Raw genomic sequence first — 16,727 nt, 5'->3', positions numbered from 1 at the left:
AGAAGAGAAATAGTGCCATCTGCTGACATAAGGAACAGACAGTCACTTGCAAGGAAAGCAAGTGTAAGATGCCAAGACTGTTACAGTTAGTGTTTTAAAGAAAGTTTAGTTCAAACTTTGAGATAACAGTATACACCCCCAGGTTGCATATGCATGCACTTCTTCTAGGTTTGTCAGCCATTAAATAATTCAAGATTTTGAAATGGAGTCCTAATCAGGAGACAGGGAAAGGATGCTCTTAAAACATGTTTGTTAATAGATTCCACCCCCAGACCTCAACACCCAAACCCACCATACAACACACAATCTTTCCCTTTAACAAGCTGAAGTTTAACATTCTGCTGTTACTTCCCAAATCCAACATCACATTTATATACAGAATATTCCTGTTAGGTAGTATTTGTGCCTTTTGGTGGTACTGTGTTTTAATTAGCAGAAAATCTAACAGATAAGTTTAATTCAGAGAAGTTTTGTACATTCAGAAAAATCAGGCAGTTATGGGATTGTGCTGTTTTTTATTGTGTTTTCAATGGAGAAATACATCATCTGTTTACAAAATAGCTCTTGAAAAATACAAGGAGTACAGATACTATAAAACAAAGCAAACTCCAGTCATGAGACACTACGTACATCATGCGAAAGCAACAGTCTGATCTCCAGGTTATGAAAACTAGAATTAAAAAGTCACTATACAGAAAGATTCCAAGTTTCCAGCTTGGCAAAACTTGGGTGTAGTTACATGAAACGTTTAATAAAATGAAAGATTTTCCGATGTGTAAACAAAATGACAAGACTAAAATTTGTGCCTGGCAATTTCGATCTAAACTCCATAGCTACACAAAATACACAGACACCTTGTACACTTCAACTGTTAATATAACCTCCTTTGGGGGTGGACGACAGCAGGCTGCACAGGCCAAGGAAAAGAGAAGTATTGTTTACTAGACATCTTGAACAAATGGCAAAAAAACCCTTCAGTTACTGCACAGCCTAAGTAAAACATAAGCTACACTCTGACTTTGGAAAATTAATTTAGAAGGATAAGGGGAAGAGTGTAAGTAATTTAATTTTAACATGAAAGATGCACGTGTAATAGGACGGAGCACAATGGGAGAAGGGAGCTGATAAAACATGCTAATCAAAATATGAGAAGTATGATTTGACATCCCACTTATTTCTGACTAAGTAACAGTAACATGAAGTTTGTTATCTACATCTGGTATTACTGCTAATATCCCTCACATTCCTCAAATACTGATGTTCTTTGCCATGAGAGATTCAGTTTTTTTTAAAACAAAAAGTTGTTACTAATCTTGTTGATAGGACTACAGAACAAAAGATAGGAGTAAGAGAGCTTACTAGATGTCAAGTGCTTACAAGAAATAAGATTTTTAAAAGTTCAATGTTGTTCAGTATGTAAAACTATTTCTGATGAGCCATCTAAAATAAAAAGGTTAAAATTCTTTGGGAAAAATCTTTTTGCCTTTATTTAAAATTTGAAGCTTTTTAATGCATACAGGACTTTTATGGAGTGTACAAAAATCATCTTATATTTAGTGATTCAAAAGCCATCAAGATGGGTGTTATTTTTCACAGGCACACAATATCTACTTAAACATTTTAGTCATGGGACAAAATTTTGAACTTGTGCCTACAAGCCATAAGGTATGGTGATAAGGTAAGTGAAAAAAAAGTTAAGGGTCTGGCTTGTTTTTCTTTTATATAACAATTGTCCTATATTGTGCATACAAGCTAAAAAAAACAAGACAAAAGAAAAACAAAAAACAACCAAAAAAACCCCAAACCCAACACTAAATGCAAAAGCTTTTCCCAAGAAAAGGGATCAAAAAGGGTATAAGGAGATTGATTAGCTCAAAGGAAAGTTTATCTGCTGTTTGATTGCTGATCTGTATGCACCTTAAAATAATCCTATAAATAAAAGTAGACCACATGTTAATTATGTCCCACCAATACCAAAACCTTCTCAATTATTTTCTCAACATATGTCTTATAACCTCAAGATTTGACATTTCATTTTAAAGGCTTACTGCTGCTTGATGGCAGTTGAACTAGATATGCTATACAGTTTTCAATGCATAGCATATCATAGAACGTCATCCAATTTGCAGATCACTCGTATTGAAGAGATTCTTCAATAAAATGAAAGTATCAGCTGAAGATCTAAAATTAGTCATACTCCAATTAAAAAAGTACATAAAAGTGCATTTAAGGGATTCTTATGCCAGTTTTATCTCAATTTTTGAAACAATGCGTCGAACATAAATTCAATCAGAATGTCAAATATGGCTACAAATAGTGTTCATGTTTTTAAAGGCAGTAATCCTTCGAAAGATTTAATGCAACTGTTGCTAACACATTAATAGTACTCCTGGCTTCACATACTAACCTGGACTTCCAATCAAGTGGTGATTTTAGCCCAGAAAGGGAAGTGCACAAAATATACCTAAATCCATTGCGATCATGTTTTAGTCTTGCATCTTTCCTTCTCCTTTTCTTTTTTCTCTAGCATTAGAAGACAACAGGTTGAGTTGGCAGATACTGTTTATGGACCCCTGAGGTTGTTTTTACCGATTCAATCTCAGTTTTATTGAATTCTTGATAACAGGAATAGGATTTGCAGGGAGAGCAGGGATATCTGAAAGGTCTGTACTGGATGTTTTCTGAAAAGAAGAGAAGTTTAGCTGTATTTTCACCTCACAAAAAATAGCAATTGGCACTCAATTTCAACAACGACAAAAGAATTAAGAATATATTTAAGAATATACCAAAATTAGGATAATTACAAATTGCTTAGTATAGGTGTAGACATTTCCCTTTGCCTACACAGTCATTATTAAGGAAAATCTGTGTAATTGTCTCTCCCATAGCATGTATTTCTTTTCCACAAGTGCAAGAAATTAAGCTGGACCTACTAATAACCTGTAAATAATGCACAATATCCACAAGACAGGAGTGCTTGATAGGTGACACCTACTATCCGATCTGTATCTTCAGTATTTAAAGCTTGTTTTGAAGAAAGTGTTCAATTCACACAAAAAACATGGCTTACCCCATGTCTCTTGTGGATGAATGATGAAAAATCATCTCCAATGTGAAAGGATGTGTTTTCATACATTCACGTTTCAGACATTTAAAAGCTCTTTACAGCCAAACTTCCTATTTTTCCTCAATCCTTTATAAAGAAGAGGCATGAAGAATTCTAAGACAGTACTAGAGAACTGTGGTAAGAATTTTACCTTAACAGTTCTCTGAACAGCTTTGTCCCACTTAAAAGAATTAGAATTCATTCAGTAAAGCTATAACTGAAGCAAAACAAAGAAGAAACACTCTAGCTTCAGTATGATTCACTCACTGTTCTCATGTCAAAGCAGCCCATACTTCTAACATTGACCAGGTTTTTTTCCCCTTTCTTTTTTCTTAAGTACTTCTACTTAAGTACTTCAGCATATTACTTCAAGTATTCATTATACCACAATAGTTAGGCATTGCTTCCCATGATTTATTAAAAATGGTTTCCTTATGTTATAGATGTTCAAAATTTATATAAAATACATTTAATATATGGGAAAACTGCATTGAAATGACCACTTTAGATTTTCACTTAAAAAAAAGTCAACTGTGTTAGTACTCACTGATACAGTAGCAGAGTCCAATGAAACAAGGATTCATCACCAAATAGCTTAGACAATCCTGATCCTTCCCCTGCTTTTCCCCACCACTCTCCCCCTGCCAGGAACCCACCCACTTTCTAGTTCATACCGACCTGATGTTTAACAGTGTTTCTATTCACTGCTACACAAAAAAATGACAGAAGAGGCCCACTAAACTGGTTCCCAGATTACCTTTGCTATGATAATGATCACTCAATTTATAAAAACTACAAAACTTTGTATAATTATCCCACAATAATTAGACGAAATAAACTTGGTACACTAAGCGATCTATAAAAACTAATTTTCCTGAAACAGTTTAGAGTGCCTGAGTAGCATTCAGCGTTTCAATCAAACAACTTTAGCACCTGCATCTAGTACTGCTCTCATAGTTCAAAAGCTTGATAACAAATATGATTAGTAGTATTGCAATATATCTCTTTTTTCAATCGTTATATTTGTTACACATCACTTAATAGGTAAAGCATGCATAAAATGCTTTGTGATCAAAATCAAATTTCAATCAGTAGAGCAAGAGAAACTTATAAATATCAGCAAAGATAGACATTCTGAAAAAAATGTTACAATATTAAAAACAAAGATATAGAAAGAATTCCATGGGATTCTAAGCTTTTTTCCAATGACACTTGCACTCGTAACAACTACAGTGGAAACAATGTAAGCTGGCTAATAAACTACCATATTAGAACTTTTATCTTTCTTATATCAAATATCAGAATCTGAAGTTACACTTCAGACTTTTTTAACCACTACCAGAACATCTTTGAACAGCAGCTATTTAAAGCATTTGCTTCCTTGTTAGAAAGGATGATTCTGTGATGTGCAAAGCACAAAGGAATAAACTGAGCCCCTTACTTTGAAGGCACAATTCGGAAGAGCGAATCCAGCTTCAGTCAGTTTGTATGGCAAGCCATACGTGTTTAGCTACAATGCACATTCAATAAGATCAATGACCATCTAAAACACAAAAATTGCGACAGTAACAAGCAACTTTCCATACAATGGATATTAAAAATTGTTAACACTTGGATCATTATAATTTCAATACTGTCCTCACAGACTAGCACACACATAGATGCATTGTTTTTAAAGCCAGTACCTGAGGAGCTTGCAGAGAAGTTGTTGTCTGAAGAGTTTCTGGTTGAGAAGTAACATTCACTTCTGTCTCAAGCTGCTCCTAGAAAACCAAAAGCCTCAACTAAATGACTTGTTTATGCCCTTCTGAAAGCTAAACAGTGTTGCAGCCTCCAGTTATGCAGCTATTTATGCAGAAGTCCATTAACCAAAATGCCTTAAAAGTTGCACAGATAGAGCATATCAAAGGCAGCAAGCATGGCTAACTACATTACTACCCATTCTTATACAACACACAAGTCACAAGAACATTTTTCAAACTGGAAATGACATCAATACAAGCAACAACACTTTTTATGTCACTTGTTTAAGCGTTTATGTTTATTATGCAGAATACACTTTGAAAACATTACATGTGCTTCAACTCAAAAAAAGGCAAAAGTGTAGTATCAAGGAAGATCATGTGAGAGGTTACAGAGGAGTAGAAAAACAGCTGAATTTTTAACAGATATAGTATTAATCAAACTAACACTAAGGAACTAAGCTGAAGTCACTGCACCAAGTTCACAAACAGCTGAAGACTGAGACAAACTGTATCTGTGATCACAGTGGGACAGATACTGCCAGAACATAACTTCACCACTCAGTAATTTTCGCAGAGCTCTCTAAAGACCAAATAGGTGCCCAAATATCCTAAGTTCCTACACAATGTCATCTTCATATCTCTGATACAGTCTTCAAAATCAGGATTGTGGATTTGCTACAATACTCTAAATTGTTAGGAGAAGAGAGAGTAAAAGAAATTAATCGCTCAAAGTCCACTCTTGCCCAAAAGGTCATAAATTACCTTCTTCTCTAGAGTTACTAATGAACAAGTACGTGGGCTTTTTGAAGTTTACATTACATGCATTTGTTAATGTATAAACTGATATAGAATAAGGTCAAATAGAAAACACCTTACTTCAAGGACACACAGAGAGGATGAGGTTTCACAAGAGAACCAACCTAACATTTGCCCCCTCAAAAAAGGGTAAGGGTCTTGTCTACTTTTTTTCTTCCTCTCAGTGCTCTGCTCCCATTCCCTTCTACACAAACAAGTGAGCAAATTCAGCTCAACAACCATCGGGGGTGGGGGGGAGTCCGTTTTGCTTCTTTGATTTTATAGCAATTAGTAAGCTAAAACATCTTGCTCAGGAGTCATAAGAAACAGTGGAATTATCAGTGGGTTAAGTACCAAAGGGCTACAGAGGAACAGACTTTCTCTTCCGTAATGTAAGGTATTTAAACAGTCAAGTGCACAAGACCACACCTGTTTCAAGGAATGGGTTTCACAGCTTGGCTGAGGTAAACAGTTAGTTCATTATAGTGGAAAGGAGGTCTCAGTCCTGCTTGTTCCTGTTGTGCCAGCACTAGCAGTTGTCTGACCACAAACCAACTTAGCTCATTAATCTGGGAAAAAAAAAACACACTCCACCTTTTCACTGGAACAGTTTTCCTGCCTCTTTAGTAAGTTGAATCAGTTTTCTGGACAACCATGTAAGTGTCAGCCAGCTTTTCAAGTAAAAGAGTGTGACTGCATGGCTGAAGCTGGGGAGTAGAACATTCTCCTTTTAATGACAACATCCTGCTAGTTTGTCTGCTACCATATAGTAAGACTACACTAATAGAAGGCTTCTACTTCAACGAAGACAAAGTATGTTTATGTTAATTAGGCTGGTCATTCCTCTGCTTCTTTCCATACATAATAAGGAGATAGGATTTAGAGAGGAGATTGACTATAAAAGCTATAAAAGAAAAGGATTACCTATATCTTTTTGTAATAAAGACCTTTAACCAGAGGATCTATTTTGGACATTAATTAACTGCGTTTCTGCCTTCACCTGTGCTGAGTTCAAAGAGACTGCAAGATGACTACATAATAAAATATAATTCTTCACTCAAGAGTGTGGAAACTCTATAAACCAAAGCACTTCAATGTTCTAATAGATATCAACTTCTCAATGCATTTTCCAGGATATTCACACAATCCAAAAAACCAGTATCAGTCCAAGTAGAAAGGCTATCATAAGGCTAAACAAAGCCTGTTACCCTTTCTGCTCAGTGGTAAGCAGAATAATTGTTGGCTAAATTACAGGATACTGGAACATGCTTAAATCTCTGAAGGTCAGCAAGAGTTTACTGAACTGTATAAAATTTCTCTGTCAGAAAAGACTTCAAACATCATCACCATAATTTAAAACTTTATAGATAATTTTTCAAAAGGAAATCTTAATCTAAACAAATTATATGATCTAGTCACACATACCTTGGTTTCCATTTTTTCATGTTCATTCACATCTATACAGCAAGCATCTTCATTTATTTCATCCTGCTGAAATGCAAACAAACCCAGAAATTTTTTATAAAAAGTACAATATTAAAAAAAGAAAAAATATGAAAATAAGAGGTCAAAATGTTTTTAAATACTAGATCAGCTGAAGGGCTTACAGTCTCATAATGCAAAAAAAAAATCTGCTTTTAAGAATACAAGAACTTTAGAATCTAAACTTTTGTGCTAACACAATGTGTGTGTCACATATAACAAACATCAGCAAAACAAAAACAATACCAGTACCTAAGCAAGTTGAATACATAAAGACCCTACACAGTTCAAGGGAATATAAACCAGAATACAAGAATCAGCTCTCTGCAGGAGAAATAAGCGTTCAATATTTTGGACATCGGTACATTATGATCTTAAAGTCTTAAATACCTCTTCAATTTTTATTTTCTTGGGAGACTCTTCTTTATGGGGAGATGATGTCCTTTTCACTGCTGTGACAGGGCTAGGTGTTTTTGTTGCAACATTTCCTGAAGTTCTTGGTGATGGATTTAATAGATGCGTTGATCTAGAGATTGTAGGCTTTGGTGGTGGAGAAATGGCTGGTTGTGTGGCAGTTTGAGGAATGCTTTCATTTGAAGTACCTACAAGTAAGACAATTTAAGAAGTTTCAGTAAGATTAGTTTTGAACTCAGACATTTCAGTTCAGTCACTGGTATTTTTGGTCTTCATCTGAAACCACTGTTACCAAAGTAGACATAATGGGTAAGCTAATGGTAAAAGCACCGTATTTGGAACAGAAGGCATGTGTACGTAGCACAGTCTAGTTTCAAGCTCATTGCAAAAGAATTCATGTGCCAGAAGCAGGGCAGCCATGCCAGTGATATTTTAGTTTATCTGATCAGCCTTGCTAAACAGCAGGGTACACTAGCCCAGATAGAGCTCTGTGCTAATATAGCCATGTTGCTCTTGACAGCTAAAGAAGTTTTACAATCTTTGAGTCCCACACATATGGGCATACAGCAATTTCATCAAACTAAAGAGAAATCCAACATTCTCTTTGTCAACTTTAAACCTCGATTTTACTGTTTCTCAGCCTCAGAGAAAGCCCCCAGAGATATGAAGTTATCACAAAGCACCAGATATTAAGATCTGATGTTCCACATATCAATTTGAAAAATGCTCCATATGACAATGATTTACCTCTTCAGTTGCCTACCTCAGACAAGTAAGTGACACAGGGAGACCCTCAGGGTGAGGAAAAAATATATTGCATAAGCTTTTCATTAATAACTACCAGGTGATGGTTTGCAATTCATCCAAATACAAAAAACAAACAACTGATGCTTCCAAATCCAAAACGTTATGCCATTTAGGTTTCATTTAGTGCTCAAAAAATTTATTCACATTCATACTGTGATTGATGATTAAAGAGACCAGAACATCTAAGACAGGAACACGAGAGAACTCCTCTTTAAAGGAGAGCCAGTTGGTCTCTACAATCAATTTCTGACTTGCTCCCTCTTTACAGCCGAAGTTCCATAAAAAAAAAAAAAAAAAAAAAAAAAAAAAAAAAAAAAAAAAAGAGAGAGACAGAGACAGAGAGACAAAGAGAATAGCTAACCAACCACACAGCAGTAAGCAAAGACAAGCACCAGGTGCCTTTGTTCTTTCATTAAAAAGTCAATTGCTTTCAGCAATATTAACCGAATTTTGCTCTTTCAGACCACAAAATACGGACGATAAAGCAAATGTAGCTGGACATATTTGAAAAGACTTCATTAACAACCATGTGTTCTGTTTCCATCTAAGTCTTCCTGATTCCTAGAATCATTTTAGTGAAATCTGAACAGCAGCAACATGGAATCATAAATTACAGTGTAGAACTGCCTCTTGGGTTTAACTACAAATGGAGTAGAAGCAATCTAAAAATAGTTTTTCCAGCTTTAGAGAGTGGACATCTTTTTCTCACTAGACCAACTGAGCTACAGACATCATCCACCTCAGGTCATAAGAAAACTTCATTATTCTTGTGAATGATACATCAGTACAGAAGAATACAGAATAAACAAACATTGTTTTGCAAAATAATTATTTTTAGGTTTCTACCAAAATATTCTGAGTTCTGAAGTAGCTAAACTGTAAAACAAGGAGCAAGTGTTACAGCATATGTAAATAAAAGTCTCAAATTGAAAGAAAAGCTGCTTCTCTGTAAACCTTACACAAAAACAGCTCAAAAGAAACAGCATACTATGCTGTCTTCCTTACCCCCTGAGCTTTCACTGGAATTTGTTTGTGGCACAGTGACTTCAGAAGTCTGCATGTTGGTCACAGATGCTGCTGTTACAGCTGGCGCAGGACTGCTTCTGCTAAAAAAAGAAAGATGACAAATATTGAACCTAAGTGTGTCTATAAGATTATACGATCTGCTTTTCACAACAACATACGAGTGGCTGGTTACTTTAGTTGAGTTTTAGTTCCCTTAAAATACAATGCTATAGCGCACACTGCAAGGTGAGTTGTGAAAACAGAACAGAGCATTTGGCAATTTATCAAACTTGGGATATGAAAAAAACCCTCCATGTATTTAGTCTGAATCACTTCAGAAAAAGCTTTTTAAATTAGTATGAGGTTGCTTTTAAAAAGGCAAAAATTGAGGTACTGTCTGCACAAGTCAGGTGCAGAGGGAAATGCAGTAGTTATTTTTCCTAAAGAATGGAACAAAGCTACTGTAGGAAGACTAGAATAAAAAGTTTGTTCTTAATTTACACACACCACTACTTTAATCTTAGTCCTGAATAAAGAACTAGAATTTCATATGACAAAGAATTAGGGAAGTATTAAGTCTTTAATAATACAGGACAAGTTTCACTTCAAATGTGATATCCTAGATAGCATGCTTAAAAATTATACAGACTTGTTTTAATAGCATAGTTAGTGGTATCCAAGTGTTGGAAATGATTTGCCAAGAAAGACCAACTGAAAGAGCCTGTGTCAAAAGGAATAAGATAAATTCACTACTTAAGTATTTTATCTTAATCTAAGATTAGATCTACTAATACACACCCAATACCAACTAATAGGAAACTAATGTTATTGACTTCTTTGTGTATCAAATAGATGAACATGAGAATCTTAGGAAGAGAGCTTAGAAATACAATATATGTGAACAAATTGAAGTTTTGATAGATACTTAAAACCCAGAAAGAGTAAAATAAATATTAATTTGAAAATAATGGAAAATTACGTTCCTAAGCTTAATTTGCAGAGATACCGTCAGTAATAGCAGCAGCACTACTTATTTCTGAGGCAGAAAGCCTACACTTCTCTACTGTCTCACATTTTGATCCAAAACTCATGCAACTCTCCATCTCTCACACCTCATTTCTCTGCTCACTACCTCTCACAGCCCCCTACTGTCACTACAAAGTTTCTATTTGACCTTATTTTAAGTTCTTGTCTTTACCCAACCTCATAACTTCTCATCTGAGGTCTAACACCACACTCCCTACCATTTCCCTCATTAAGAGATGCTCTAGTATGCAAACTGGAAATACAAATGTCTGCAAGCTTCAGAGTGGTTCATCTACACCTTGACATAACAGCAGTATCACACACAGTACTTGCTATGCTTCTATCAAAAGCAATTCAGGAACAGAAAACACCATCAAAATTAAGACTGGAAGTCATCATTACCCCTGAGAACTTCCTGAACTGTTCAACGGACTCGTCTTCATAGCACTAGTAGGTGAAGGCACAGACGTGCTGTTATCACTGTCCATAGACAAGTCTAGGCTGCTGTCATTCAGAGCTGTCAATCTGACTCCTTCTGTTGAATGCTGCAATCCATAAGAGAGAAAAAAAAAGTTGGTTAATCTCTTTAAGGGCTTAAAAATCAACTGAGACTCAAATGAAAGAATATTTTGGTATTTTGGTTACATTGTTAGTTGTTTCCTGAGGGGGGAGAGAGTGCGTGTGTGTGTGTGCGTGGCCGGGGGGAAGAGAACACACTCAAGATTTATCCATAATGAGTTTCCACCGCAAACTAAGCATGTAATTGTGTCCTGAATGTGCTAAGTACAGACATTTTCAGAAGAAACTTGAAAATGTGAGTGCTTGTGCATTTGACAGGACAGTGGATTGCTTATACATATAAAAAAAAAAAAAATTATCCATTCCTATTTTGCATACTTTTTAGTGCTCCTATTTTCAAGTTTGCAATTAAGGTCAAAATTTATCTGAATCATCAACGACATTCAAAAACGTAAGACCATTTTTTCTTGTATTTAGCAACTGCGTTTTCACCTCTGTTCAAGTTTCTTCGCTTTTCTAAGCTGATAGCTAGTGCTGTCATTAACTTCAAAGTATTATTGAAATATAAAGGTTAGACTTTGAAAAGGTACAATTAATACAGAGAATTTAGAGGTTGACTTGAACATACACAGCTGAATTATCAGAACATTATTGGAGAAGGAGAACTCTCCTATGGCATACTACCACTTAGAGATGTATTATTAAGTATTTGCATTATGCTCTGAAGTGTTCTGAATAAATTGTGTTGGTCTGAATACAAGATTTTCTAACATTTAGAAAAGCTTTAATGTTATTCAGACACACTTAAAATAGAATATAGAATGGTGGTGTAGCTTTCAGATTAAGCTGATACAAATAAGCAGGAACTTCTAAATAAAGACTAAATTGTTATATCCAATATTCTACTCCCTTCCTCCTGTCCTCTTTGAAAGGAAATCACATCAAATCAAACAGCTTTATTAAAATTTGTTTCTGTTTTTCTTGTGTATGGTTGCATAGGTATGCCACATGTTGAGCAAAACACTCTGGAGGAGTGATAAACTACTTTCAGATACCAAATGTCACTTAGAACTTAACTAAAAGGACATATAAGTCTGAAAACTGCCAATGTACAGGTTGGAGAACACTTTTGGTCAAATTATCTTCAAAATATTCAGCTTCAGTTACAGCAACAGACCATCGCCTTAGATACAGAAAGTAGCAACAAGTCACTTCTGTTCAATAACATGTGATTTCATCTTTAGAAAACCTACAGAGAAATCTGAACAAGAGTGACTTAAGAGGAAAAAGCTGGAGATAAGGCTTGTTTAACTGCTAATTACATTGGTATTGTTATAGACGCTTCCTTCAGATGACTTCCGCAATAAAAACAAGACTGCTTTAAAAACTCATACTTAAGCAGATTTAAATCCATTTAATTTACAACAGAAGAGGATAAATTCCAGCCACCGATCTTTAGGGTGAAAAAAACAGGACCAAAGATACTATTATACTCCATGGTGTTGATGTTCTGGTATTCCAGAATTCCAGTGTAATATTCCAGTATTACACTTAGCACATCTGGTACATACATACAACATAGTTTTACTTGTATAAGCAATATGATCTCCTGGACTAAGTTTTCAAAACATTTCTAGTTATTTTTGATTTGTAAATCAAAAACAGTGAAATCACTACTCAACGGCATTTTTATTGCTTTTGAATATTATTCAAGTTTACCTTTTTCTTTTTCTGAAGCACGTGATTAGGTAGCAGTTGGTGAAGTTGCTTACGTTTCACATGCCTTGCAGCAATCTTCATATCCATCTCAAACATCTTGCTGTTTATTGCTTGCCTATAAACTACACAATTAGAAGAACATTAAGATATCACTGAAACATTTTGCGAAGTACACTTAACAGTTCAGAAAGAAAGTGATTTGCATTTCAGAATATTTGTTACTCTCAGGAACAAGCATAGTTTTTCCTCATTCTGGAGGAAAACAGTGAATCGTCTACTCTCCAAACACTGATAGCACAAACACTATTATATTACTTTGGAAACACTATTTCTTTCCCAAGAAGACTTCATGAAAACATGTAGTTCTCTATGAACTACATTGTTAAAAGATTTTAACAGTGTCAGGGCTGAAGCTAGTTCCTCATTTCATCTTGAATAGACTAGAGATGAAAATAAGACTTCCTCATAAGAATTACAGTGTTCCCATAAAACTATTTTCTTCACTGTAGTGTCAATTTTTATTTATGCAGCTCCTACAACAAATGGGTTCTAATTCAGAAGCTGAATCTGCCAGTTAATAAATTACAAGTTATTACAATTAAGTCTCTACACAAAAGTGATTGAAAGTTTAATTACATCTACTGTTTCTCTTCACTTCAGAGCACTTGCTTCTAGAGAGTCAATGCAGTTAGTGCTGGAAAAGAAACAGCACTGCAAGCTGACATTTTTGGTTTAAAGTAAAGCCATTTAAACACAAAAGTTATTTGGTGGGTCTTTTGCACCGAGTTTCTATACAACACTGAACAAAGTTGTGGCAGATGAATGAACAGAAGTGTTCTGTAGATCTTAAAAATAAAAACTTAAGAGATATTTCCCTAATTCACTGTCTATTCTGTAAACAGAGGGAGAACTCATCCATTAAATAGAAGGTGAAGAGCTGTTCATCCCCCTTTTCCTCCTAAAAAGCATGCTCTTTCCTTTCTAATTTCACTCTTAGAAGTGTTTCACCTAGTTTTGATAGAATCTTAGGATCTACTCCAAAAATAGAGCAAACACATTTTCAGCTCAGTCATACTGCAAAACTACACTAGTGAATGGGAAGGAGCGGGGGGAAACAAAACCAAATAAGCAGTGCCCCGTAGAGCTTTAGAAAGTGTCTATAAATCTTCAAGTTTCAAGATCTGTCATGACAAAACAGATGCTCAACTTCCAACTCTTCTTTTTATAAGAAAGCCGGATGAATACAGCTTTCCTTAATCACTACACTTATTATAGGGTTTCCCTCAAAAGTAATTATGTTAATCTATTTAAGTTCCCAAGGTCCAGCATGATTGCACAGGTTAACCAACCACATACGAATAATTCAAACTAAAGCAACACATTTGCTGAAAATAGTGTAATTTTAAGCTCTTGGAAGAGCAAAGTTAACATCAGGGATTTCTTATCAGAGTTGTAAAAAGTAGTTGTCCACCACCAAATCATCATTAATTTTAGAGAGTATAGCAACTACAATTACACAATGAATAGTCATTACAGCTCCCTAAGCAAAGGGGAGTATAAATTCACTTCTTTAGCAACTCAGCTTTTTCTAAAGTGGAGATAGTCCCATTTTCATCACGTAAGTCACTTGCATTCTAAGTAGAATTGGATAAGGGAAGGAAGAGAAAGAATTCAATGAACTCCAGAAGATATCATTTGAAAATTTCATATTTAATTCTTCTTTATGCACCATATTCAGTACTTCATCAACACATTCGATATGCATACTTACTGAAGGGTTGAGATTTAACATTGGAGTAGGGAAACGGTTATAGGGAGAGGGCAAGAGCAGCAAGGGCTCAAGTGTTTATACACTAACTACACACACACACACATTCTCTCTCAAAACAATTACTTCTTCTGCAAGTCAGCTACACCTAAAATGACTAGCTGGCAACTTAAGGTAGAAAGCCTAACGATTGAAGGATTCTGCACTGGAGTCAGGGGAGAAGGAGACACGGATAATTAAGCTACACCGAAAATACAGGGAAGAAACAGATTTAAGAATTCAGATGATGCAGAAAAATCTGGGTCTTTTCCTATAGTGCAACAGCAGGGAAGAGGAACGAAAGAACTGCAGGATACTTGTGAAAACCTTCAGTACCTACTGCAGTTAATTTTAGATGCAAAAAATCAAACACTTAAGTTTTCAAGCTAGATAAATAATTAACGAGTTATCTCTCAGAGATGCAAGTGAGAAGGTCCATAAAACAATCTAAATTTCTATTGCAGATTGGAAAACATCTCTTCCCTAAAGTTTACATAAAACCTAATGGCAATGGAAAAATGCAGCAAGGAAAGGACTGCTGGAGTTCTTAACTGGCATTTTCTTCATCTCAGAGCTTTCTCAAATTAGTCTTCATTAAAGCCTAAAGACTCAAGTATTTCAGTAATGAATATCTTTTGGTAAGTGTGCAGAATCAAGTGTCATTAAGATATAAAAATCCCACTCGATTTACAAGGCTTACAAGGATAACCTCTGAATATCACAATCATCCAAAGTAAGTCTTTTTCCTCTCATTTGTACTGACAGATGAAGAAATCTGAATCAAAATGATCACTTACTAAAATACACAACTAAAACCATATTACTACAGAATTAAAAACAACGAAAGTGACAAATGACAAGATTTTTGAAATTATCTGCCACTTGGTTGCTTTGAAATTTTGTTTACAAATTAAACAAATCCTTATATGAGTTTAAGATTATTTTGCTGAAATGCTACTCCATTTAAAACTGTATATTTACACATTTGAAATTAATTTGAAACTAAATTTGAAACGAATAAGTAAATCAGTTGTAAAAAAATAACTGAAAGTTGCAGCATGATTTTCATATAAAAATTTGTAGACTATTAAATACATTATTAAAAATCAACTTCTGAACAGTTAAAAAAAGTGAAATTTTTAACTATTAAAATTAACTGTTAAAATTGTTAAAAAAATAATAATACATAGGTCCCCTTCTCCCCTCTCTTCCCCAACGCAGCAGCCATATAATTAAACTACTTATTAAATCTCAAGTTCTCAATATTAGGATGTAACATCAGTCAAATTTATTAATATCTAAACACCTAAAAAAACACCCCAACTTACCTGTGTCTGTAAAAGACTGAATATCGTAAGTGAGATCAACACTTAAATTTTCAGAATTTTCAGTTTTCTTGAATACCAATCCAATCACCCACATTGTACGGTATTCTTCCCTGCAAAGTTTTATAAGACAGTCATGTAACTGACCAAAGAATGGAATAATCTAGGAAAGTATTTGCTGCAATAGACAACAGTTTTACATTTTAGTTCCACTAGCAGCAGAGAGCTAGGCATAGAAAAGCAGAAGCCAAAGCTGACTTAATAATAATATTTTATTATTTATTAATATATTTTATTATTTATTAATATATTTTTTATTTGAACGCAGAAAAGTTACAAAACGTTGATAAACCATCTCCAACCAACAAAGAACTACAATTATCAGTTAGTGACTTCATTCAAATTCTCTCCCTTTTAGGAGTATAATTCGCCTCCCTTTCAAGGGGAGGCTGCTCTTACCTGAAAACTAAATTTGAAGTCAGACTTAAAGTTAAAAAAATTCAGATTTTGAATACACATTTAGATGGAACAGGCTCAGGTGCTGAAGAACTATCACATTCTGTCAAACCTATTTCATTAAAACTTTTTGACTTAGAAACATTTTTACACAAACGACTTTAGAACAGCTTAAAACTATACACTTCATACACATTTATTAAAAATTCATCCATTTCGCTAAAACACAAATTCATTAATGAAACAGTTTCATAAACTAAGTCCTTCAACTACTACAATAGAAAACAGTAATTTTGCTTACTTGTCAGGATTCTCCTTGGGTGCTGGGAATGACTGTGGATTCACATGAGCCAGTGTAATGAATTCATTCTTCTCCAAGTTTCCAACTAGAATACGAATTTTTGATTCCACCAAGCCCACCCTGCATAAATGTCATTTAATAGTAAGTTTACATTATGAAATAACAGAAGTATCTACCTTCACATATCAAGCAGGCTAAAACCCTCAGCATTCTCCTTATA

General features: G+C 34.8%; 1 protein-coding gene across 2 annotated transcripts in view; it reads right to left on the bottom strand.

Moving 5' to 3' along the window:
• Window positions 1-495: 495 nt before the first annotated feature.
• The window catches only part of PAPOLA (poly(A) polymerase alpha), a 45,360-nt gene continuing 29,128 nt past the window's right edge, over window positions 496-16,727 (bottom strand). The window contains exons 14-22 of one of the 2 annotated variants that reach the window (XM_062576291.1): window positions 16,508-16,627; window positions 15,754-15,863; window positions 12,619-12,740; window positions 10,783-10,925; window positions 9,355-9,455; window positions 7,519-7,730; window positions 7,072-7,137; window positions 4,792-4,869; window positions 496-2,681 (exon numbers count right to left, since the gene is read on the bottom strand). In XM_062576291.1, coding sequence (XP_062432275.1) covers window positions 2,586-2,681; window positions 4,792-4,869; window positions 7,072-7,137; window positions 7,519-7,730; window positions 9,355-9,455; window positions 10,783-10,925; window positions 12,619-12,740; window positions 15,754-15,863; window positions 16,508-16,627 — 1,048 coding nt within the window. In that variant the 3' untranslated portion in view covers window positions 496-2,585. The remainder of the gene's footprint in view (window positions 2,682-4,791; window positions 4,870-7,071; window positions 7,138-7,518; window positions 7,731-9,354; window positions 9,456-10,782; window positions 10,926-12,618; window positions 12,741-15,753; window positions 15,864-16,507; window positions 16,628-16,727) is intronic. The other variant, XM_062576292.1, reaches the window with a different exon arrangement.

This window comes from Rhea pennata, chromosome 5 (genome assembly GCF_028389875.1).
Source record: "Rhea pennata isolate bPtePen1 chromosome 5, bPtePen1.pri, whole genome shotgun sequence".
In the NCBI taxonomy this organism is placed as follows: domain Eukaryota; kingdom Metazoa; phylum Chordata; class Aves; order Rheiformes; family Rheidae; genus Rhea; species Rhea pennata.
Note: the sequence above shows the minus strand (reverse complement) of the source record. Positions and strands in the feature narration are given on the sequence as shown.